This window comes from Equus przewalskii, chromosome 16 (assembly GCF_037783145.1).
Source record: "Equus przewalskii isolate Varuska chromosome 16, EquPr2, whole genome shotgun sequence".
Lineage (NCBI taxonomy): Eukaryota > Metazoa > Chordata > Mammalia > Perissodactyla > Equidae > Equus > Equus przewalskii.
The window spans coordinates 75,189,337-75,215,886 of NC_091846.1; the positions used below are offsets into that span (position 1 = coordinate 75,189,337).

A 26,550-nucleotide genomic window follows, 5' to 3' on the forward strand; every position below is an offset into this window, starting at 1 on the left:
TTCCTCGTCTCTAATCCTCTAGAACTTTTGAAGTATGCAAAATTTGTCTTCATAGAAGAGTCAGGCATTATTCTATTCTTGAACAAACAATATTGAATGCATCTGTTTTATTCCAAAATTACTAGGCATTGCTCAGAGCCACTGTGACAAAGTACCACACACTGGGTGGCTTAAACAACAAAAATTTATGGTCTTGTGTTTCTGGAGGCTGGAAGTCCAAGATCAGGGTGTTAGCAGGCTTGGTTCATAAATGGCCACCTTCTCCATGTCCCTTCACACCGTTTTCCCTCTGTGTGTGTCTGTGTGTCCACATTTCCTCTTTTTATAAGTATACTGTCATGAGATGGATTTTGTCCTCTAAAATGGATATGTTGGAGCCCTAACTTCCTGTACCTCAAAACGTGACCGTATTTGGAGAGAAGGCCTTCAAAGAGGTGACTAAGTTAAAATGATGTCTTTAGTGTGGGCCCATCTGACTGATGTCTTTACAGGAAGAGGAAATATGGGCACACAGGGAGACAGCAAGGGTGCACACACAAGGGGACAACCATGTGAAGCCACAGCAAGAGAATGGTACCAGGAGAGGGGCCTATGGAGAAACAAGGCCTGCCAGCCCCTTGATCTTGGACTTCTGGCCTCCAGAGCTGTGAGGCAGCAAATTTCTGTTGTTTAAACCACTCAGTTCACGGTGCCTGGTTATGGTAGCCTAGCAAATTAATACATACACTAATCAGTATTGGATTTGGGCCCAAACTAATAACCTCATTTTAACTACATTACCTCCATAAAGACCCTATTTTCAAATAAGGTCACATTCTGCAATACTGGGGGTTAGGACTTCAGTGCATGAATTTGGGGAGCAGGGGACACAATTCAGCCCTAGACACTCAGTTTGGGGGATTCATTTAAAAACGTAAATTCCCGGAGGTGAGATGTCACATAATTTATGAGGCTTTTTTTAAAGTCCCAGTATCTCAGGTGAGTAAGCACGGTGCATGATGAGGCTCTGAATTTGATTCAGCTCCAGTTTTTCTACTGCACATGATGGAAGGATGGACTGTGAGGGACAAAGTGGCTTTCGAATGAAATACTGATACTCTTTTTGACTCCGAAAAGGGAACATTTTATTAAAGTGCACCCAGCTGGCAGCCCCCTTTGTGAGGATCCTCATAATACCTCCTGCAGACGGCTAGAGGCAGAAGGCAGCTGTGGGCTCTGCAGGGCATTGCTTACACCATCCTGCCTTCCTGAGGCTTCTCCCCACCTTGGAAGGCCTCTCCTCGCTCACAACAGAGACCACCTCAGATTCCTTTGGGTTGTTACCCATTAACTGATTCATTCAATATTTGTTTATTGAGCACAAACTATGTGTCAGACGCTTTTGTGGCCACTGGAGATACAGCCATAGGCAATGTAAGTTTTCCCTTAATCCAATTCACTGTGGGACAGGAAAGAGACAGGCCAGCTGCCATGTGATCAAGTGCTATGAAGTGGGAAGCACAAGATGCCCCAACTCAGACTTGGGGCATCCCGGAAGGCCTCCTAATGGAATGACAGACGCTGAAGGATTAGCCAAGTGAAGACTTGAGGGGAGAATGTGCCGGGCAGAGGGAACTGACATATTGTCTGGCTTTTTGAGTGCTGGATTCCAAAGAGGAAGTGATGATAGGCGAGCCCTGTGGGGGGCATGGTGGGGCAACAGGGTCAAATCCAGCCCCGTGAAGGAGCATCGGGACCATCCTAGGGACATGAGGACTTTGAAAGAGGGGCATGATTGGTGCCCAGAATGTGCTGCATGGCAAGTATCTTCCAAATGCTTAACGCACGGATCTTTGATCTGGCAAGTCCACTTCCACTGCTTGGTACAGTATTTATCCTACAGATACCCCACAAGAGTAGGAAATGATCCTTGTTGAACTGGATTGAATAACAAAAGATTAGAAATCACTTAAATTACCATTTAATCAGAAACTGATTAAATAAATTGTGATAAATCGCTAACCAATAACCGTGGAGTGGGAAGGAGTTGGTTTAATTTTCACTCTTTAACATCTTTTAAATTTTGTGTCATGTGCATGATTACCAATTCAAAAATAAGTAAATACAATTTATTTCAAGTGTTGCGGATATCAGCCACTTTAGTCAGTGACATTAGTGTGGTCACATGATTTATCTCTTATTCATATACGAAGTCAGTGGCAATTCTATATTCACTTTAAGAAATGGAAGAGCAGTGGGGGTAGGGGGTGGGGACACAGTCACATGAATGCTCAAGCCGTGAAACATCCACGGGACAGTTGGTAGACATTACATTGCAAGAGAAAAGAGAGCTGCTGAGAACTACTTAGGTTTTGCATCCAGTTCCTGAAAAGCGGCCTTTAAGATATGATATTTTTAGTAAAAATGTTGACTTTATTTGCCTGCACATACAATCGGCCTTAGGAGAGATCAGACGTTAACAGTCTGTCTCTGCAGCGTTCAGAATGGGACTCCACATTTTAGAATGGTCTCTGTAAGAATTACAAGTAACAGATCCTATCTCAGGACAACTTTTTTCCTTGTGATTGGAACTATTTTAATTTCCCTTGCGATGTTTGCTCCTGAAGTTGGAAGGAGGAAGTTGGACTTCCTGGGGCTTTCCGAGAAAGACTCAATCATGGCAAATGCTCCCAAGTCAACTCCAGGAAAGCTTGCTTTCCCCCTCTGATAATGAAATGTTCAGTAAAGGAGGGAATACAGTGGACTTCCCACGAACCCTGCCCTTACTAGCTGGAATGAGCATCTGTGGTGAAGCCAGAGTTTCCAGATTTTCTCTGCCGCATTTGATGACCCTTTTGACAACATAAACTGATAAATAAAGAGAAAGTATATCACATTTGGGGCTGAAAGGCAATACAAGCAATACGGTAATAAAGATAATAAAACTGTTGTCTTGTAATGGCATTCTAGAAATTCTATTCTCAACTGGGCTTTGTATTTCCAAGCTTTCATTTTGGAAAGTTACACATTTATTCTGTCTGTGCTGCCTTCCCAATTGGACTCAGCCCTTTTTTTTTTTGGAATTGCCTTTAAAGTTAATTTAAAGCCATGATTAAAAACTGATATTCAATTTTCAATTTTTTCAATTTTCAATTTTTAAGCCTAAAACATTTCCTCTTATAATCACCTACATTACTTGTAAAATTTAGCTATTTTAATTACATGTGCATAATTACATGTGTATATATGTGAATCTCATATATAAATTAATTATATACAATATATTTTATATATGGCCATATATCTGTGTGCATGCACATACACATTCAGATAAATCTCCCAAAGCACAAAGAGAATGTTGCACAATATAAAAATTATTTCCAAAGAAAATTTTAAAAATCATTTTGAAATATGACTGCATTTTGAGTATAAAAACTGACCTTCTAAATTTCACTAATTTGAAGAAAACTCTGCATTTAATACAAAGAGTAGACATTATGATCATCTGATAAATTAGAAATTATGACTAACAATAACCATCTCCTCTGGTAATTTCAAGCCAAATTACCACAAAGACAAGATCTCAAAACTGAGAAAAATTGGTTCATTTTCCACTTTAGAATTTGTCTAATGCATTATTTCCTCCTGGGACACAAACACACCAAACACAAAGAGGAAGGCCCTTTAGATTCACAACTATTTACACCAACACTTCAGAGGCTTTGGATCTTTGTCTTTACCCTTCACACTAATATATTCATTTGCTTGTATGGATGTAACCTAAAAAACCTGCTAACTAATCTGACGGAAAAAGTCAGCCACGTAAGCACAAAATTTTCCAGAGGACAGTGAGCCAGACAGTTCTCCTTTCTTTAATCAGAAAAAAATGGTCCAGGTAGGCACTTGTAATGTTCATCTTCAGTGTGATAGGTGATGTCACGAAACCGGGACACATTTGTGGAACTATTGAAAACGGTGTTGCACAGACTTCAAGCCGTGGACAGATCTGCTCCTTCATGCGCTGGCAGACTTTCTCCTGCTGTCCTGCAGTAAGGAAACTGCTTACAGGACAATTTCAGGATGGACAGACTGGTCATTTCCGGTCCACTAGTGATACAAACTCTGGACAAACAGCCAGGAAACATGGAGCTATATTTGTTTCTGGAATAACAGGTTGGAGGGTGAGGGTCGGCTCTGTTTAATCCTATGTAAGAGCAACATCCGACTGGATGGCTTCTGTGATTTGAGTTTGTTCTAAAACTGACTGAATTTATAATCATGAGAGAGAATTGCAATGTCCAAAGCACTTCAGTCTCCAGAACAGCTACAAGGTGGGGATAAATGCTTCACAGAGACGTGTAATTGCAGAGAAAGCAGGTAAACACCTTCACTGAATAAGATTTCACCTGTTCTGGGAAATCCCTCTTTGTCCAAAGCTATGCTTTGTAAACTGAAATTCCAGAATTAGAATTCTTCCTTTAGCTTCTGGCTTCAGCTGCTACCATGTCAGTCGTAAGCACTTCCGAGTCTTACCCGTCACGCGGTGTTCTGGGAAACATGTAAACGATGTATATTTCATCTTCCTCCTTGCTCCAGACGAAGATCTCTAACATTTTGATTCAACTTCTACCTAAGCACAGACTAACCGACTCACTGTCCAGGTACCCAGCACTGCCCCCCTGTTAGGGTAGCGTTCAATATTTCCGGCTTGAGTGAAGGATGGAGGTCCATCCTAGCTGGCTCAGAAAGGACCAGACACATCTGCCAGACGCGGTAAGTGTCACTCCTGCTGCGGGTTAACAGGGCATTGTGGACAGATGTCACTCAGACCCTCCCTAGGCGGCATCACGGAGGACAGCTTTCTGCTCAGTCCACCTGCAGCGCTCACTTACATGCAGACCGGCCAGCAAATGGCCTGGGCCTGGCCCTTCAGGGCTCCCTGGAGCACCAAGCTCAGGGCTCACTGCAGTCACGACTGGACACTGCCTGGGACTGACCCAACTCCAGGCCATGCAAATGCTCCAGGCCTAGTTTCCTCAACTCTCCATGGTCTAATCCCTTTCATTTCTCCTCTCGGATCAGGCAAGGCATAGAGATGAAATGAAGAAAGACAGCTTGGGCTATGTTAGATTTTCCCTGAAGTTTGCCTAGGTGTGCAATCTTGTGCAGGTAGGGTCAGCTTTATCAGCAAACCTGGAGGTAGACAAGTTTATCCATAAGTTCTTCCCGGCTCTGTAGCAAGGAGCATCCAGGATGACATGGAGCCGGATGTCTTTCTCTCCCAACGCACACGAGCAGGGAATCTGCACCCTCCTCTGGAGTGACGGCGCTTGGCCCTTCCACAGGTATCGGCCTGCTGGACCGGAGGAGGGCCCCCCTAACTCAGGATTCTGCTCTCAACAACCTGGTGGACTGAGTATCCCAGAGGCCCAGCCCTGTGAGCCACTTTTTGAAACGGAAACCTAGATGGTGTGATGCTCCAAGATTCACTGCTACCGGCAGAATCCTCGTTTCTACTCCAGAGCTCTTTCCCTGAGCTAGTCCCCTTGCCCCAGGCGAACTTGAACTGTTGATAATACATATGGGGTAGAAGTCAGGGAGGACGATCTTAGGTATGATGATGTGAACTCAGATTCAAATATATAAATTAGAATAAACCTCAAAGAGGACAGTGTTTTAATGGAAGAAGAGATCCCAAACACATGAAGTAGCTACTTTCTACTTAACAGTTTTCTTATAACCTATTTTCAAATTTCTTTATTTTGTTCTGGTCATACCATCTCCTTTCACATTTCTCTTTTGGCCTAAATATTTGATATATTTATTAAAACATTTTGTAAGACATCAAATGGTACTTCAGCTAAAGTGATATTTCATTATTCTTTTTTCAGAAAAAATCCCTGCATTTCAGAAAATAAGGAAACCTATTCACACATTGGGGAAAATATAGAAATTGAAAATATCACAGACGTCCAAATTAAAATCTATGGGTAGCAGATTTTTCTAGTAAAACACTCCTTTAATGAGAAAGTCTTTTATGTTATATTATCTCTTTAAAATGTTTATCAATTCCCTAGTCATGTCAGAACTGGATTTTGGAAATGATCTTTCACAGTTGTGAACTCTTTCATGTGAATTATAAGACACAACACATTAAAAAAAAATTCCTTTCTAATTTGATCAATATGCATATCAAAGTATTTTCTCCCATCTTTTCCTCTCTACGGATTATTTACTTCTCTTGCCTGCAGGCCGGAATCTCCTTCAGATCCCCTGCAGTAGCACAGCCTCGCCACCAGGCGTCCCCCTCCTCCAGCACATCAGGATCAGGTGTCACTTCAACCGACAACAACCTCCCACAGTATTTCCCCAAGAGGCAGAAACAGAACCTGATTCTTGTCATAGCTAAAAAATGAAATGCGGAATTCTCAAAATATGTTTTATCTCCATTGTCAGTAACCCCCAGCAAACCAACTTTTACATTTTTTCTTTCAACAATTTCTCTATGAAAAAATATAACAACGGATCAAGTCGAGTCTATTTTACCTATCAACCAAATGGCAATTTTCGTGTTTGTTACCATAGCACCCGCGCCTGTGATCCTCTGCTACTTCTGTTTTCTCAATGTTGGCTCGCTGACACAGGTAAGCAATTAGGGATTTCTCCTGGGGATCTCGAATAAGGCAAGGGAGTGTGCAGAGGGGAAACCCGAATAATTACCATGATGATGGGTTGACATCCAGAATCCACAAACCACTCCACCCCCTCACTTGAAAGATGAAGAAACTGAGTTTCTAAAATAGCAGCACATTATGAGAACTGAGCGTGAGAACAGAATCTACCTTGAAAGATGTCAGCTCAATAATGCCTAACATTAAACGACGGGCTTCACCCGGAAAGTGCCTCAGAATTTCTCCCTAATTAATATTTCAAACACTCCTTCAGTAAGGTGTCAGTTTTATTCTTTAACAGAAAAGCCAAGAGAGATCTCAGGCAAAGTGTCTTTCCTTTGTCTCCTGAAACATACAAGGAGGCGCTCTTCTTGTCATCTAGGTTTGGGGTCAGAACATTTGGTCATGACCTTTTGTAACATCCTCAAAGACAGTGTATAGCAATAGACATGGATTCTCAGATATTTCAGGTTTTTTCATAAGTTATGGGGTTACCAGGGATCATACACACAAGAAGTAGCTGATCAAAATATAAAAATTTAAAACATTCAAATTTAGGACATCAGTAAGTAGTGCAAGCATCATAAAGAAATGATGCACCAAATATCGAATCTAATAACTCTTACCAAAGTTATAAGTAATTCCTGATTATTTAAAGACATTGTATGTGTTCTGAACCTTCTAAATGGTTCACTGAACCTGAGGTATGAGATGCACTTTTTTTATTATTATTATTATTATTATTATTATTGAGGAAGATTAGCCTTGAGCTAACATCTGCTGCCAATCCTCTTCTTTTGGCTGAGGAAGACTGGCCCTGAGCTAACATCTGTGCCCATCTTCCTCTACTTTATATGTGAGGCGGCTACTACAGCATGGCGTGCTAAGAAGTGCCACGTCCGCACCCGGGATCCGAACCAGCAAACCCCGGGCTGCTGAAGCAGAACATGTGCACTTAACTGCTGCACCACTGGGCTGGCCCCTGAGATGCACTGTTTTTCGGATGACAGGAATCTTAAGAATCAGTAAATATTGAATAAGCCTAGATGTAGAGGAAGAATGGGGGGGCCCTGTAATTCCACAGCTCTGGAAGGCTGGATGCAGAGGACTCTAAGGAAAAATCTTCACCACGCCACTGGTTTGTCACCGTGGAGAAGCACCTTGAACAAAATTGGTCCTCACTTGGACCACGTCTGGCAATGAGCCACATGTAGTTATGTGCTTACTGAACACTTGCTCGAGGCTGATTCTAAGACGGCTCTCTATCCTTCTGGAAGCTGTGACTTGGATGTATTTCGAAGAGCAAGGAAACCAGTATAATTAAATATGTTGAATTTGAAGGAAACTCCATCTATTTCTTCAACTCTTGAGGATAAATGATTATAGTTTCTGCACATAGAATGGAAATAAACCACTTATAATTTTTTTTTATAAAGAGGACTTACTGGAGGCAATATTAAGACCAACCTGCTTGTCAGTTGCTTTTAATAGAATGGTGTTTAGTGATTGTCCTCATACCTGTTTCAATGAGGAAGAAGTCTGATAGACCTGATGTTACTTGTGAACACGAAAAGTTGCTATGAGCCTGCCATCCCAGGTGGCCTTGGGTTGTATGCAGCCAACTGGGAAGCTAGCAAAAATACTCTACCTTCTCTACTATATTTAGCCTAATTGTACCTGGGTACAGAAGATATTTCATTCAAAATGCATAAAGTCATCTGAGACAACTCACGTTCACTCTAAACTTATCTAAAAGGTGGGCTATTTGGATCTTCATGTCTATCTGTAAGAGATGAGCCTCTAAAAATTGTGTGACAATGGTTGGGAACAAACGCTATATATAAAAGTCTTGCTAGTTTCCCTGGAAGGGTGAGAAGCCACTTGGCTCCATAGATGTGACCATTGGACCCTAGGAGCTGTTCTCTGTGGTGACTTATTCCCAGAAGGAGACTGTTCTGGGGCCTGCGTTTGGGACAGGCAGCAAGTGATTAGCGTCAGTAGAAATATCTCTCTTGTTCAGGTACGGCAGCAAAACTCAAGAGACCTCTGTGACCTGAGGAGGAAAGTGGCGGCTGCTGGTCATCAAGATAGATAAGAATTCTTCAAGAAGGCCCAGTGTCACACCATAGAAAAGAGGATCAATCTGAAAATTAGTACCTGTTTTGTTAAAAAAATTTCACAGAACTTCAGAGTAAAATGCCTTCAGAATTTATTCTGCACATTTTGAGAAGTTTAGTAATAAAAGGAACATGAACCCAACTGACAGTGGTGAAACAAGAGTTAAATTCCCAAATATTCAGTGACGAGATTTTCCCAGAGACCTGCTAAGATCAATGGCATTTTTCTCTGGACCCAATGACAAATCTCCCTTTTGCTCTCTCTTCTCCTTAACGGTGAAGATTTGGCTATGAAAAAGCTGATTTTACAAAACTCGAAGACAGCTAAAAATTTAAGGTGGACTTGCTGCTCATGTTGTGCAGAAAGAGATTAAGTCCCATCGTTAGTTTTCTGACGGCCTTGAAAGTGTACCAAGAAGGGGACGGCCATTCAAACCTATATTTCGGATTCATACATACAGATAAAAGACCAGGAAACGGGAGGAGATAAAGATAAACACCTCACCTCCATTTGAGGTTGTTGTCTGCTTTGAGAACCTAGAGAAAGCTGCTGACCTTCTCTAGGGAAAAAATCTGTATGCACGTGAATGAACAAACATGCAAGCTTTATTTAAAATACCATATGTTTTTGCAGGTCCTAAAATTATGGACACCTTATTGAACCCAGAGTAAAGAGTTGAATGCCTTTTCTTGACAATCATTTATTAAAAGTTTTATGTGAAAATCAAGTAAATTAATAGCCTGTGCCTGGTGTATTTGGGCTCAGATTCAAAGGAAGAAGATTAATTTCTTTCTGTCCTTCCTTCCTTTCCCTTGGTTTCATTCTCTGTCTTTCTCTCTCCCTCTTGCTCTCACTCTGTCTTCCCAGCAGAGAGGAGCTAGATGAAAAATGATCGCAGCATCCAATCAGGGGAGTAACAAAAATGATTGGCAAATAGTGTTACATTCCCCAAATCACTTTCCGTTGCACAATAGCTATTATAGCCTATTGACGACATACCTTGTGCATCTCCCTTATCAGTAATCCTCATAGCGAGGATGCATGAGGGTATTGCTATTACTAATTTACTAAGGAGGAAATGGCAGCTCAGAGAGAATGCATAACAGAAATAGGACGAAAGCCCATGTCTCCTAACCTTCAGGCAGATGTTCTTCCCGCGAGGTTGGGCGGCGTAAGAAAGACTCATCCAGTTCTTAGCCAGCTTCTTACTGGAGAACTTTGGCGGACTGTCTCTTGATAGCTTATCACTTAGACTTAGGACAGTACGGCTAGTGGATAGGCGTGTAAATAAGTGATCTAGAAAGAAGCTGATAAATTCTCATGTTGAGGATCTCAATAGAGTTTCACAAAGCTTGATATAAGAAGAGGGTTTTCATGTTTCTCCACGCTTATGATGGTGTTTTATCCTTAAGCTTGAAAACTAAACATGCTACTATGCAAACCACGTAGTTACAAGGATATTGCATGGACTTTTTTACTGAGAGAGAATGCAGAACAACTCTGCTTATGGCACCACCATGGCAAAATGTCTTGTTTTCACTTGTCTTCTCATCACTTATTTTCAATAACAATCTACTCTTCTCCTCTACCTGTTATTCTGTGTCTAAATTTTGTAATGCTGATAAATATCCAGACATTGAAAGCTAATACCAGTGTTTTGCCTAGTCTGAGTCATTTACTGAAAGAAGTAAACTTTGCTAATGGGAAATAGAAGATAAAATTGTATCTGGCCTTTATTGTGTGTCTCTAATACCACCCCCCTACACACACACAAATAACTTAGATAGACATTTCTTTATGCTCCTGATACTTGTTTAAGGTAAAGTAACAGAACACTTCTCAGAAAATAGACTTAGGGACATAAATGTGTTACAATTTGAAAAAGAAACCTAATTTTACTAGCCTTATCACATGATCTGTTCTTAGGTAATGCAAAGAGAATGCAGGCAGAGCCCAAGCTACTCTAAGTCAAGTTTAAGCATATCCAATGATTGCCAATATTTTGCCCTGGGAATTATCTTTTTACAAAGTTAATGGTTGTGGTCACAGGCAGACTATAGTAACGTGGCGTTTCCAAATCAAGTCGTCTCAGGGCTTCTGTGAAGGAAAGCGTGGAAAACTACCAGCTGTATCTTCAAGGTGACATCAGTGGAAGGAAACAACAAAGGAAATCGACAGCACATAAGAAAGCAGGGCCAGCAGGACAGGCTGGTGACAACCCTGGCCTGCGCTGTACCTGTACAGATGAAACTGGAGAGTCCCCCGTAGATGACTTCATCGTTGTCGGGCAATATGAACGGACACCTCGTCTGAACCTCCAAACAGTATTGCTTGCAAGGAATTGTCTTTCTGCAGTTAAACTGTGCGACTTCAAAGTACTGGGAACACAGCCAGGCTTTGTAGACAATCTGAAAAAAAAAAGACAAGAATCAAAAATAGGGAGGGATGACAACAGTTCTGACTCCAATAAAGGACATGCTGTACTGTGAGAAGCATGCTGTGGTTTCAAGCGGATCATAAGAAAATTCTCATTTTGAGAAAACATCTTTACACATTGCCAGATGCAAGTGATAAAAACGTAGCAACACAAGTCTTTGCAACAGAGCAAAACATTATTTGATTGAGCCCCTAAGAGAATGCAAAAGGAAATGTAGCGTTTGATTTGACGTGGCTCATTTGAAAAACAGCAGTGTTATTCAGGATCTGAAGTTTTCAAAATCCAGAGGTAGGGTAAGTAAAAGAAATTATTGACTGTGATACACTGTGGTTACTTCCTGAAGGGTGCAAGGTGAGTCAGTTCCCTGAGCAGGGAGCTCCAGGCTGTGCTTTCAATGGGCACTAGATGGCGCTGAGTCCTTTACAACGATGGCCCAGCAGGAGGGCAGACAATGCCCGCCAGTTAGAGCTTGAACTCCAAAGGCAGAGAACAAGTGGCAGTGAGCATTTAAATTTGTGACTCACATCAAATGAATTAAATATCTCGTCAACTGAGAGCCTGCAAACACCCACCCAGATCAGACATAACACGCCGTGGTGTCATTAGGCGCCCGAGAAAGGAAACCTCACCAGAACCACACCTTGGACCTTCGAGATGCTGTGTGATCCACATGAATATTTATTAAGTACTTACTTGATTGAATAAAATGTAAAAGGATTATGATTTCATTTATCTCTTTTGTTTTTGATAGCTATTTAGGAAAATAAATATTTAAAAAACACCTTTTTCTAATATAAGGAAACAAGCTGAACCTGAATCCAACTAAAACAATGACAAAAGTACCCATCAACTGTCTAGACCCCCGTGAGTAAGGTACTTCCCAGACCCTGGGCACTGGTGGCTTCTGTTTAGCTGTTTCTAGGGTTAATGCTATTCAGATAAGATTTTGTCCACTATGTCCTACATAGAAAATTGAATGGTTTACAGTTAAACGAACACTAGGAGGTCATAAATACTTGACAATCATAGCAAGAACAATAGCGAGTATTTATCAACTTCGTTCTCTATTCTAAGTGTGTTGTATGCATTTTTCCCCATATAATTCTCAGCACACACTTAGAAAGTAACTATTAGTCATGCTTTGCATAAGAATAACAATTAATAATGGAAGTAGTGGAAAATCCAGAATTCAGACCCATGTTCTGTAGGATTCCAAATCCTGTACTGTTCATAGTTACGTTATGTTTAATCTGAAAACTTCTTTTTTAGAAGAACTTCTGAAATTACAAGGGAATTTGTGTATTAATCTGAAATCAGCACTGAAATTTCGAGTGACTGGTCAACGTCCATTTGGCATAAGGGAGATTGTATTGAATTTTTATTCATAACTTTTTATTAGTTTGATCAAAATGAAACTTTATTCTTTGATCAAAGGTGCCTCAGTGGCGGTAAAATGGGATACATGTGAAATTCAGATATAATTTTAGATAGCTAAAAGTAATTTTATTTGCTATCACCAATGGTTCATAATCATCATACAACTTGATAGGAAAATATACAAATAATTAGAATTTTTACAGGTCTTTTGAACAGTCTTAAAATAAAAGTGTGCATTGGAAATTGCTAGAAAAAAATACTACAATAGCCGAGGAAACTCTGAAGATTTCTTAAATTTCAACATGGAAATGAGGTGAGGCGAGTGGATGAGGGCCCCCTGACAGAGGTGGAGGGTGTGGGAGTGCCATCATGCCACCAGAAAGAGACTAAAAGCATCAGTTTCAGAAGAATGAAAAGTGGAATGCTTTCCCAACCACACTTTGGGGAAGCTGTCGATGTTTGCCAAAATGCCATTGGTCTTTGTGTAATATAGCATAATATGTAATACGATATACGACATTTATGCTGTAAACTGAGCTGTGAGCTAAGAATGGCCAGTAGACCATTCTTTTTTGTAATTTCTGGTTTTGATTTCCTTTTTCGGGTACTAGAGGAAACTGAGTCTGTTTACACATACAGTTCTAACAGCAAAAAATTTCCCTTATCTCCTGTGCAATTCCAGAGAATTGCACATATTTTTATGGGCCAAACTGTGCTGTTTCTCCTCCTAGTTTGTTTTTGGACAATTACTCAAATTAAAATGATTTCTGAAAAACAAGTCACATCCTGTACCTGTAAACCCTATCTGAAGAAACAACCTCTCCTCTCTCACAGGCAACGGGGCGTCGCATGTTAAAGTCTCCTGGGATATATACCCAACCTCCATAGCATCACCCCATTGGAATTGACCCATTTTTATTCTGGTTCCTTAAATACTATTTCAGCTATATTTCCTTTGGAGATTTTTTACTTAAAAAACTAATAAGTCTTCAAAGCATAGATATCATGTAACAGTTATGAAGAAGACTGGTCATAATTTGCATGGCTGCCAGCAGAATTCTGGATCTTCGTGCGGCGCTAAGGGCCTCTCTGGCCGTTTCAGTGCATCACCGATTCTTATGATGTAAGTCCTGGATGTTTGAAATGCAATGGAGTATTCCTTACTTGAGCCTTAAACACTTTCTAAAATTTTAGTTCTTGGGATGCAATATGTCAGAAAGCAATCAGGGGAAACTTCGTGGGCAGAAAAAGAAAGATGAGGTCCTTACTGTCGTCCTCCATACCTGAGGGAATTGCTGCTATGTGCTGATGCCAATAGCTTTTTTGAATGTGAAATCAGAGGATAAAGACAAGAGAGAAAACAGACAGGTAAATATTAGCATGGCAGGAAGAAGAGCTTTCTTGCCAGAAGAGATGTACAGAAAATGAAATGGGCTGTCTTGTGAGGTACTAACTTCTCTGTAACTGGAAAAACTCAGATAGAGTTAAGATAATTCTTGCCAATACGCTATGCAGAAGATTCTCGTGTTAGGGAAGTGGGAGAAATAAATGGCTCTCAGACATTTTTCAATATCCTGGTAGGATCTTTTGAGGGAGGGAAGTTGAAAAAGTTAGATGTTTTGCAGTGGCATAAAGCTAAAGAAAGAAGATTAATTTTTAAAAGTACTGAAGGATTTTCAAACAAAAGCACATAATGAAAAATGAATATACTTGTCTTCTTTCCTAAGAACTCCATGGTGTAGGGGAGGTCAGAAATCTTTTTTATGATGGCTTAGCCTTCTCCTACATAGAGAAATATTAGGTAATCGCTTTTCTAGGTGTCACTAAATACTGTAAATGATTATATGATGCTGAACAATAATTTTGGGAAGGGACAAAAATATGTGTCAGGCCTCTGGTGACAAATTAATGGCTACACTACATGCACCCACACCCCTCATAAGGGCTTGTGCCCTTTTCTTTGTAGAAGCAGTTATGCTCACCAGGTAATTGTACTCATGAAGGACAACTCAAATGAACCATTCTCCCACTCTCACCTCCACTCTGTGGCCCTTGGAGATGACTACTGACTGTACGAAAAAACTCTGCTTGCCTGCTGCCCATCCCACAGTTACAAAGGAAATACTCTCAACTTACAGCCTAGAAAGGGACAGACGAAATTATCAAAATGGCCTAAACAAGAAAGTCATTTTTACTTAATATTTGGAAAATGATTTTCTCTTTTTCTACCAAAGTATTTTCTCATTTGCTATTTTTTCCCCCACGTCATCCTTGTGAGGTGTTTGGGAAATACTTGACAAAGAAAGAAACTGAGTTACAGAGAGATTACAGTAGTCAACGAGTAGAATTCAGGTCTCAACAGCCAGGCCAGAGCTTTTCTCGCTGGGAACTCTGGTAACTGGAACTCTCAGAGGACGTGGAAACTGATGACAATGTGAAGAAGTCTGGGTCTCTGAGGGCACGGCGGTCCGGAGTAGAAAAGTTCCTCGAGATCATCCAGGCAGGCATCTCATGTTAAAGTGGGAATTGGGGCCTGGAAAGGTCACAGTCGATGGCAATGCCAAATCGCTGGCCCCCAGGCCGTTGTCTCAATAAGGCACCCCGTTATTTGGAAGGCATGACCTGAGTATCACTCATTTCCGACATAGCCTCTTTTTTTGCAAGTGCCTTCACTTCCGAACTGCGCTGTCCAAACTTTCACTTGTGATTCCGCACAGCAGGCTGCAAGGTCCACCGCCATGCCCCTCGGGCTGACTTCTCTGCCCTGCCTCCCTGGTTACACAGGCCTATCTGAAGATGTGGGCGAGGACAACAAAGGGTGGGGACAGGAGGGGCAATCCCAGGGAGCTGTGGTCTGCCGACCTCGTTTCCAGACTCTTGATGAAGACAATATTTTTTAAAGATAATTCTCAGTGTTCAGGAAAATTTTTGTTCCAATGACGCGAGCATGGCTGAGGTGAAACCCTCAGGAGATGGAGAGAAGGTCTTTTGCCTGCTGCCTGACTCTGGGAGGCGATGCTCAGCTATGGAACTCTGGAAGAGAATGCTTTATGTGACACAAGGATGAGCCTTAGACAGTCACCATATTAGTCATTAGAAGTTATACCTGGTGCCCTGAATAATCATAGGTAACAGGATTGCCGTAATAAATGACCGCCAGCATGTCAGGTTCTCATCACCTCTCTTGGTTCTGGACATTCCATATGACTATGGCTAATCCTGCAGAGAGCCATTCACAAAATGCCTAAGATTAATATTTTCCCAATAGAAGCTGAGATTCTCATTCCTTTTCAATTGCCTCCTTCCCCCAAATCTGTATCCATGTTTTAGCACCAGGTAGCGGGTCTATACTGCAAATAAATGTTAGCCTGCTGAAAAAGTCTCATCTTGGTTGCAAGTTTTTATTCTTAAGAAATGTGTCAGGTATTGAAGATGGTTGTCATCTTCATATTAGAAGGTTACTTTCCCTTTTTCCCCAATTATTAGTGAGGACGGACTCCTTTTACATTTATAACATGTTGATACATTTTATTAGATCCTTTTCTGGCAGCTCTAATGCATTTGTGGCCTGAGTTTTTAGCGTGTGGAGGTGAAACAATTGGTTATGTAAGCAATAGTCTGCTACAGCAACTGCCTCAGGCTAATGCACTTTGATGCAGAACGCATGTTGTTACAATTATAAGTGGAGGTGGAAGTCAAAATAAATTTCACATTCATATATCTGAATGTCGTCTTTTTTCTATATCTGTGTCAGCGTCTGGTTAAAGCGCATTGCACCCGGAAATTGGAAATACTGATAGATTCTAAGAGGGAAACAAGAAAAAAGTCTCTGCCTATGGATGAGCTAAGGCATCTGTGGACGAATATTAAGAGACGGACTGTGTACCGAGAACCAGCCTCCTTGATCCACCAAAGACTTATGTCAGTACACCTTGTGCTCCAGGGCTATGTCTTGGCTCCATTTCCTGAAGAAAATGCAAATGTCCTCCTATTTTCTGTTGGTTGACCCACTTCGGGATCCTGTTATAACACTTGGTCTGTTCCCCTGAACTTCAGAACTCCCCTAGCTTCCTGGTGCTGCCCCACATTTTCAAGTCCACCCAAACCATTCTCACTGCCGGGCCAGAGCCCCAGGGTCCATCCACTGAGGAGAGGAAATCGGTCTGAAAAAGGCAGGGCCAGCCCGCTCCCAGTCTGTAGTCAGATGTGGTATCATGGAGAGCCACAGACACATCATGGTAACGATAATGAAGAGCAAAGCAACACGACTGAGCTTTCTTGAACAGAGCATGTTCCCATCCAAGAGGGATGCAAGAGGCTCAGAAAAAGGGAAACCAGAGAAGAATTTGTCAGTGTGTCCCCAGCATTATCTGAGGGGCACAAAGCCACCTGAGCTTCTTTCTCTCTCTTCCTCATTAACACACATCTTGCATTGTCTGTTCTCAATGCCTTCCTTGTGTTGTCTTCCTTTCCCTCCTCATCTCTCTATGAGTTGGCATCAGCCCGAACCTCTCCACAGAAACTATCCTTTCTAGACAACTTGGCCTCTCTGCTGATAAACCCAGCTGCTAAAATTGGATATTTTCTTCTTTGACCTTCTTGGCAGCATTGAGCCCTCTTGATTAAATTCCTTCTTGAAATGCTGGCACCCGGATATCGGAACGCCATTTATCCTGGTTTTCCTTCTACTCCTCTGACCACTCCTCACTCTTCACTTACTGTTTTATTATTGTCCTTCATTTGTTTCCTGTCACTCCCCAAAATGTTGGTATCCCTTAGGCTCTAAACTTTCTTGTATACATTCTTTCAGGAAAATCATCTGCTCTCATGATTCAATTATCATCTTTAAAGTAGTGAAGCCTAAATCTTTATTTCCAGTGCACCTTTCTCTTTCTCTCTCGATCCTCTGATCTACCTATAAACTGTCTCCTCCATCTGTTTCAGTGCTCTTTGACATCTCCATCTCCACAAGTCCAGAGTGGAATTCGGCATCTTCTCTTTAGGGCAAAGCAAGACGTCAGAAATCTGGGAGTCATCACTGATGCCTCCTTCTGCTCTCTCCCACAACTGTTTAATCACCACCCCCTACCTGGTGAGGCTACCTCCTAAATATCTCTAGTACCTGTTCAAAGCTCTTGATTTCTTTGGAAAGTCTCATGGTTCCCACCATTGCCGTCGCTCCCTAGTGACTACATAGATGCACCTATGGACCTATCTTGGTGCCTTGGTGGTAAACTCCTCCTCTCTGCTGTTCTCTCACTGCAGTTAGAGTAATCTTTGTAAAATTAACTTGATTTTTTTCACTACTCCAGTTTAAATCACTCAGGACCTCTCCACGGCACTCAGGAAAAAATTTAAACTGCTGGCTAGACTCAAGAGCTTTGCGACCTTGTCCTGCTTAGCGCTCCAGCCTCGTTTCTCTCCCCTCCCACACTTACCCTGTGCTCTTCTACCATGAAGAGTGACAAGCAGGGTCACTAAACACGCCATGCCTTCTGTGGCCCTCCACCCATGCTCTTGCTTCCACTTCCTTCTCAGATCCCTTAGTCTGGTTGATTCCTACCCATCCTGGGTGACTCATCTGTAAGCCTTCCCTGACATGCGCACCTCTCAAGACTCTGAAATGGGCACTTCTTACGGACTTACACTAAATGCAACACTCTTTCCTCATATGCCTCCCCTTCTAGGCTCCTGTAAAGGGGCCTTATGCACTTGGTATTCCCAGTGCCCTTGGTGTACCTGGGAGAAATTTAACTTCCATGGAATTCTCACTGGATAATTCATACCATGGCCTTCACGTCTGCACAGCACTGCTTTGTGATTTGGTTAGTGTGAGCCAGTCCCCCTGGCTCTGAGATCCCCACAGAGCAAAGACTCAAACCATGAAGCTTGATGAGCTTCTAAAATACTAAATCCCATGGATCCCTTTTGAAGTGATCAGCTAACTTTTTTATTGGAGGCCAAATAAATCCAAAGGAAATAAAATTTTAAAAGCCCACTTCATGAGTTGAACCTCTCTTTCCAAAGAGATGCCATGGTTAGGGTGCTGAGGCACAGTATGGGGTTGGGTTGCAAGCAGAGAAGGATTTCTGCAAAAAAGGAGGCAGGATGTGGTTTCATGCATAGGGCTCGTGGAAAGCCCTCAGAGCTCCAACTTGTTCGGAACTTGTTATTTGAAAGGACAAGCTGCTATGGCTGGGATTAGGGCAAAAAGGGTCTGGCAGACAGATCACACTAACTGATATCTTTCTAAAAAAGTCCTGCTGTACATCAGAAATGAATATGATAGTAATAGGTGAATTAAGCTCACAGTAAACAACCGTTTTTTTTGGCGTTCTTAAAGAGAAAACCACAAGCCCAAAATGGTGACACTTGCACTAAAGCCCATGATTCCGAGCCTAGATTTAATACCTAACCTAACTACAGTTTTGACCTTCCCCAGAAATGTAATTTAATCAACCAGTCTGGAATAGGTCAGTACCAAGGAGGTTATCTGTCATGCCGGCCTGCTGCATCTTGCAGCCCGCCACCCCCCCCCCACCCCGCCCCCTCACCACACCCCAGGGAGAAGTAACAATCTGCATGATAAAATCCTTATCTGTCTCTTCCTGCCAAAGAGATGTCCTGGCCCCAAGTAATCCTGTCTTTTCTTTTGCTAATAACTTCCTTGCCCTATCCGGCTTCCTAGAAAAACTCTGCATTTTGTGTAACTCCCAGGACTATCTCTCTGCTTGCTGGAGGAGACTCGCTGATTCATGAATCATTGAATAAAGCCAATTAGATCTTTAAACTCACTCGGTTTAATTTTTGTTTATTAATAGTGTCAAGAAAGATCTCTTTTAATGAGCTGCCTTCACAGATTATCATGTTGGTGACAAAGACGGTGGGAGCTCTGCAAGTGGGCGTTAGAAAGAAGGGGGTTCCTTCAGGAGACTACTTCTGAGTGTGGCCACGGGGGGACATCACTGCTGTTTTCTCAACAGCCCTTTCTCAAGTTGGAAAGGAGCAGGAATAAATGACAACTTCTTTTGTAGACTATCAGCTAACCAATACCTTGAGAATGTAGCAGTCAGATGTCACGTGGTCCTCTAAATACACCACGTATTTAAGCTGGTCCATTACTCCCTATTGTAAAAGGGCCAATGATCCTGTTAGAATTTAGAGCTTTAAAAAGACAGCACGTGAATGCTTCAACATAAATTCAGTTTGGGGCTTCATACCTTAAGCAAGTTAAGCATACTGAAAAGAGTTTAAAAAGTGGGAAATCAACATTTTGAAGAAAGAGAAATGGAAGTGAGTTTGTAGATAAATCTGAAACTAGTTTTAAGCATATAAAGGGATAATATATTCACCAAGGAAAGGAGAGGAGTGAATATGGTAGACTGCCTTTATTTTGTAGGACTCATAGGAATTCAAGGAGCGCTTGATGATTAATAAATGAATGAGTGTTATAATCTGGAATCTAGACTATATTTAGAAAATACCAACGTATTCAGTAAAATTATAATAAGTAATCAGTACATTCAGTAAAAAATGCAGATGTCATAAAACTCAACAGAATTGGACATACTATAACTGCCTCACTTAACAGAAACACACAAAAAAGGTCTAAAGAGGTTAGGGCATAGCTTCATCACAGAACCCGAAGTAAAATATGGAATATTTCCAATAATAAAGTAAAATTAATTAACTAACAACTGATCGTTTTATATAGCCATATACCTTTAGAACTGGAATATGAAATGCTTTGGGTATATATCTAAATTTTCCACTTCTTTTTAATCTGGTCAGGACCTTTTTGTATCAGCAATGCATGACTGCAACCCGGCTTTGCCAATATCAAATTCAAATCAGTTGTCAATGAAAACAACAATAATGTGTCTTTGCTCAAAGAAGGTGCTGCTGCCCCTTGGTTGAGTAGCTCTTTACATTCTTGATTTCTCCCATGGATGTGAGCACTTCTGACTGGTCATCACAGAGTTGATACTCAACAATTAGCAGCTAATACCATGCCATCATTACGATTTTCTGCTTTATCCTGTGTCCTGCCGGCGAGGAGCAGGAACAGGAAGAGATGACAGCTCCTTCTGTAGCCTAGGAACAAATCATCACCCTGGGAATGCAGCAGTGTCACGTGTCACACGGCCCTTGAAACATGCTATTTATTTAAATGTCGTCTGTATTGACAGCCAGAAATGTGCCGTTGATCCTTTAGAATTTATAGCTTTAAAAAGTCACAGGGTGTACACTTCAAAAGTCTGATTAGGATACAGAGTTGTAGCGTGTTATAAAACGGAAGCAGCTAAGTGATTTCTAAGAACTTGGCTTCCAAGGTATCATTCGATCTGTCTCGTAATCCTAAGTTATTGATTGAGAGCCTGCTGTGGGCCTGGTAGTAGACAAGTGCTCTTGGGAGCAGGAATGGAGGACAGATTAAAAATTTCCTTATAAGACATTTTTCCTGTCATCAACAGCAGTATCCTCAAATTAAAGGAGACAGGCAGGATGCGCTGGGCGGTGTGTTGCTGGGAGGGCGCTTCGGTTTGGGGAAAGCAGAAATGATGCTTTCATCAGTGATGAGAAGAGAAGGGGACAGTCCTTGAGACGGAGCGACACCCGGCTGGCAGAGGGAGGAATGGGGTGGAGATTCACGTGCCTGTGACAGGAAAGAGAAGGAGGGGCAAAGGGCAGCGGGGAGACCGCAGGAAGGAAGCGGATAATTACGTATCTGCTCTACACGCTTATTCCGCCAGGTGTCTTCAGTGTGTGATTTACGTCGGGTGCGTGTGGGCTTCCAGTTTGATGAAGGTGGAAACTACGACGCAGAGAACGTCGGCGCTTTGGCCAAGGTCCCACAGCAGAGAAGAGCAGAGTCAGGCTTAGATCTTAGGCCATTTACCCCGCAGCCCCACCCCATATCTAAATGTGTGTTGCTGTGCGCACAGTCGAGTCTAAGTAAACAGTCCTGAGAGTTCACGTAGAGTTGTCCCTGGGTTGAGAGAAACATCTCTTCGGAGGGTAAGCTTAGGAGAGTCACACGTTTTCAACACTTTGTATTTCGTTTCGTATCTCAATAAGATATTTCAGCAACTGTTAAGCATTTTACTCATCAGTGAAAGATTTTCAATACGGCAAAGGATCACAGTGTTTGTGGTCGTATTAACAGGTGCTTGAAACTCCAAGCACTGGTGACATGAGTAGTACTATTGTTAATGAGGAAAGAGCCAAAATTGCGTCTGAAAAAAATTGCTTATCACTAGAAGTAACAGCTACCACCAATGAGGAAGCTTCTTTTCCTAGTCCAGTCCTAAATCCTCCACTCTCTCTCTTCCCCTCTCTCCTCTCTCTCTCCTTCTCTCTCTCTCTCCTTCTGTCTGCCTGATTATTTCTCACATGAAAATTTATTCACCTGTTAAACTATACAGAACTGACACTAAATGGTATATCTTTTGAACAGTACTTGCTAAACACTTTTCACTCCATCCATTTACAACTTTAGCATATTTCCCTTACATAAATATTTATTTATAAAATTTACACATGAACTATTGTATAAGGTGCACTTTACAAAACATACACAAAACATAAACGATAAATGATAACTATAAATAGAATTTTTTAAATATTTTCTTGTCACATTCCAGTGGGTCAACTTGCATATGCCATGGGTGTGTACACCCTACTTATGAGAAGCCTAGATAAGTTAAAAAGAAATTGTAAACTTTATAAGTATGGAAAAAATCATGTAAATTGTGAAATTATATTGCACAGACATTTAAAACTGAACACTTGCTTGAAATGTTCAAGAAATTTTAATGAATTTTATCTAACCAACTAGACAAACAACAAAAATCATAATGAGGGCAAGAACTTGTCTGTCTTTACTCATCGATGAATACTCCACTAGTGGGGGGCCTGGCCTTTGGCAGGACTCAGTTATTACTTCTTGAATGAATTAAGGAGAGCATGAATACACAGGCTGAAAGTGAGTCCATATGGCCACGGCAAGTGAAGCAGGCATATGGGAACCCCTCTTGTTTAGTAGAGTTTATTTTCTTGACCAACGTTTTATTATTATTATATATATTTTTTAAATCTAGAAACTAATGGCATCCATTTTCTCTGATGCACTTTTTTAAAGGCAACAGTAGAAGCTGGGCTAATGAGTACAATTTTGGATGTCTTGATGCTGACTTTTAGTAGCAATAACAGTAGAAAACACTACTATTTCTTTGTTTTGTTTAGTATAACTTAGCAGACTTAGTAGGTTAGACAAATATGTAACAGCTGATACTAATTTTATTGGCATATTGTGAAAATTAAGAAAATTAAATCATTTGTTGAATTCAATCAAGATACATTGTTAATAACTCCTTTCTGCATTCTTAAATGTTTTGCCAACTTTTGGGACAGCAGAAGTGGGAAAGTTGTTTTTGTTTTGTTTTTTGCTGAGGGAGATTTGCCCTGAGTTAAAATCTGGCATCAATCTTCCTCCTTTTGCTTTAGGAAGATTTGCCCTAAGCTGCCATTTGTTGCCAATCTTCCTCTATTTTGTAGGTGGACTGCCACCACAGCATGGCCATTGATGAGTGGTGTAGGTCCACACCCAGGAGCCAAACCTGGGCACCTGAGGTGGAGCATGCCCAACTTAACCACTCGGCCACCAGGGCTGGCCCAGGGAAACATTTTTCTTCCTGAATTTTTCCAGGTTTTTCTATTTCTAAACACTGAGATGAAGCCAAATGTATTCTTTGAACACTGTAGGTCATGTTATTGTCTAAGAAATCAGAAAACACATGTTTTCAAGTGATAAAATTAAGATGTTTCAGGTAAAATAGAAATAGATTCATTCATGTACAAAGCCTTCGTAATTCAAATTAAGACAAACAGTTAACTTGAGAGGTAGGACTTTCAAATTACTTCCTAAAACACTTCCTAAGACAGTTTTTAATCGGGTGGTCCTTGTGTTCCATTTACTTTCCATAGTGAAAATGTCATGCATTTATATATGTTAATGTAATTTGTAATATGAAGTTAGTAAAATATAATGCATTGCCTATTCTCCAAGTGTGTCGTGTATATCTTAGAGAAAAATGACTGTCATACTACTTATAGAGTTAAGGATGTAAATATGCGCTATTTGACTCTTTCAACCCACCCCTGCAAATGCTGGGCTTCAGAGCATAAAACTCAAGGACAGGAGGAAGACCTTCCACTCCTCCTTCCGCACAAACAGATACTGCCGAGTCGTTTGTGGCAGGCATGTCACTCTTAGCCCACATGTCTGATTTTACCCCAAGCCTAGCACGCCATCAGAAATACGTTTTTAACATAAAACGATGCTTTGTTCGAGCCGTCACTATTTCACTATGTCAGCCTCATTGCATACAGCTATAAAAACACACATCACAGAACCATCACTTTCTCCATACTTTCACCACACACACACATACATTTTCTTTACAGTTGGCCAAATTCCATTATCACATCAAGGAAAAAACAGCCTCTCCCTGTTGCTCTTACAGTGGAACTGAAACTGAGCTATTCCTTATAAGTTAAAAAATAAAAACACCTAAGTACTTTCCACATTTGTGAACATTTCTTACATTTTTTTTTCCTGGGTAGAACTCCGACTCCAATAGTCTTTACAGAATTTAGTCCCCTTCATAAAGATTGTTTTCTTCAGGGTCAGTGAGCTGGAAGGAAGCGACTTCCCTCCAGCAAGTGCCTGAATGTAAACAGACACCACTGTGGAAATAACAGAGCATCCAGAGAAATGATGGGAGGGAAGCCTCTGGGTCTGAGCCATCAGAAAGGGGTGCCGTTTTTATGGCATCAAGTAAAGGAATCAGAAAATCCTGGCAAAAATATGGTTTGATTATATTCCTTAGAATTTAAGATGCTGTTCATTATTTAAAATCTGTTTTAGCCAGAAAATGTGTTTTACATTTTCTATTGCAACAGCAAAATAATGTTAATTGCATATTTATTAGAATGTGTAAACACTCAGATGGAAATGGCTTCTTTTACAGTGAAAAATTAGCCAATAATCTGTTTCTTTCTCATAGTATCTAAAAGCTCATTCTAAAAGGGCTCTCATTCACCGTGGAAAAACCCCACATAAGATCCTGATGCTTGAATTTCACAGACCTCTAATCTAAAGCATTTTAACATCAATTTCTGACTTCATAATCACTATCAATCTGAAGCACTATATTGATGATTATAGCAAATCAGTGATTTCAGATCTTACAAAGCCAACATGATGAGCAAAAGCAAAGATAACCACTAACACGTCCATAGCGCTTGCTGTATGCCAGAAGCTGTTGCAGGAAGAATCAGACGCAGTAGCTCTGAGGTAGATAGCAAGATTTGTCCTTTCTTTACGGATGTGAAAAATGAGGCCCGGAAAGTTAAAATCCCTGACCGAAGTCACCAAGCTGAGTGGAGGAGCCAGAATTGAAACCCCAGGCCGTCTGTCTCCAGATCCTACGCACCCGGCCGTGCAGCTGCACCACATAGATGACGGCTGCTAGATATTTTACCTGCACAAAAGTGTGGTTGGTTTGTCATGGTTCATATTGTATGTAGACATTCTCGTGCTGCATCATGTAGGGAGATTTCTTTTTGGCCAAACAGATTAAAAGTATAGGCTGAGCAATTCAGCACACTGTCAGAGCAGCCTAGAAAGTTCTTTGAGGCTATGCACAGTTCATCTCCAACAGTTCTCTTCCTATTTGTCAGAGCTCCGATCTCTCTACATATCTTCCATTTTACTAAACATAGACTGTGTACTTCTACAAAGACTTTGACTTGTGTGCAAAAGTTTTCCTAATATTTTTTGTAGAAAGAGAGTGGGCCTTCTTCAGTTACCCTCAGCCAAGCAGCACAGATGCCTCTGCATCCTGCGGTTCTGACTTGGGTTGTCAGCCACTCGATACCTGCTTTGTGGTTGGCTTCATTTCTCCGTCGAAAACGGTCGTGTTAAGGCAGTGTTTCACCTACTAGACTCTTCATTAGGACAACACTCTGTCGGATCCTTCTAGAGAGTCTTCAGTGTCTAGCCCTGTGCCACGACCTCTGAAGAGTTGTTGAATGGGTCTGATTATTGCAAGCTGCTAAAGATGTTCAAGACACAAGGTGTGTAAAACTCCTTCCAGGGAAAAGGTTTGGTAAACACCATGCGTGTAGATGGCTTTTAAACATTAAAACAGTGATTAAGAATGAATTCAGACCTTCTGATCAAATGTTCTTGGCAATTACTTTAAGCTAAATTTCTAGCAACTGCTTTTCCGAGACGTCTTTTCCATTTCACAATTCAAGACTGCATGGCACTGGCGATGTTCATGACTTGATAGACAAGTAAGTATGGTTAAAACAATCAGACCTCCCTGATACATGCCAGTTTTATACGATGAGATTGACAGTGAAAGGGAAAAGAATACAGAATGGCGAGATGAGTCCTTCAAGTGAGGAAGATCCCTGGGAAGCTGTGAGCAGTGGCATTTATGACTGGAGATGTGTTAACGTGCGTTTATTTGCACTTAGCTTATTTGAGCTTCAGTTAGTAATACCAACCTTATAGGATTTTAGGAAGGATAAAATTACCATATGCATGTAAGGAAAAATAAAATATAATCAAGTCTAATAAGACTTTGCTAATGTATGTGTGGACAAAGACCCATATTTCAGGATGTAAACTCTTTATGTGTAATATATACTGGTAGAACTAACGAATTGCCTTTTGTTACTAACTTATGCCACCAACATTTACTAAGTATCTATTATGTGAAGAGCATATGCCAGATACATTGCTAAAGGGAGTGGTACCATTATTGATCAATCTGTATTTTTTGGTTAATTTAGATAAACAGTGATATCAATAAGGTTAATCTCAATGAAGGTCAATGGCAGCTACAATCTGTTATAGTCTGTTTAAAAAATATGTAATAAAAGGTAGTGAGGTAG

At 41.1% G+C, this 26,550-nt stretch overlaps 1 protein-coding gene across 2 annotated transcripts in view; it reads right to left on the reverse strand.

Moving 5' to 3' along the window:
* Positions 1-26,550, reverse strand: part of NALF1 (NALCN channel auxiliary factor 1) — a 613,401-nt gene that overhangs the window by 27,651 nt on the left and 559,200 nt on the right. For both annotated transcript variants that reach the window (XM_070579264.1, XM_070579263.1), the window contains exon 2: positions 11,005-11,176. In XM_070579264.1, coding sequence (XP_070435365.1) covers positions 11,005-11,176 — 172 coding nt within the window. The remainder of the gene's footprint in view (positions 1-11,004; positions 11,177-26,550) is intronic.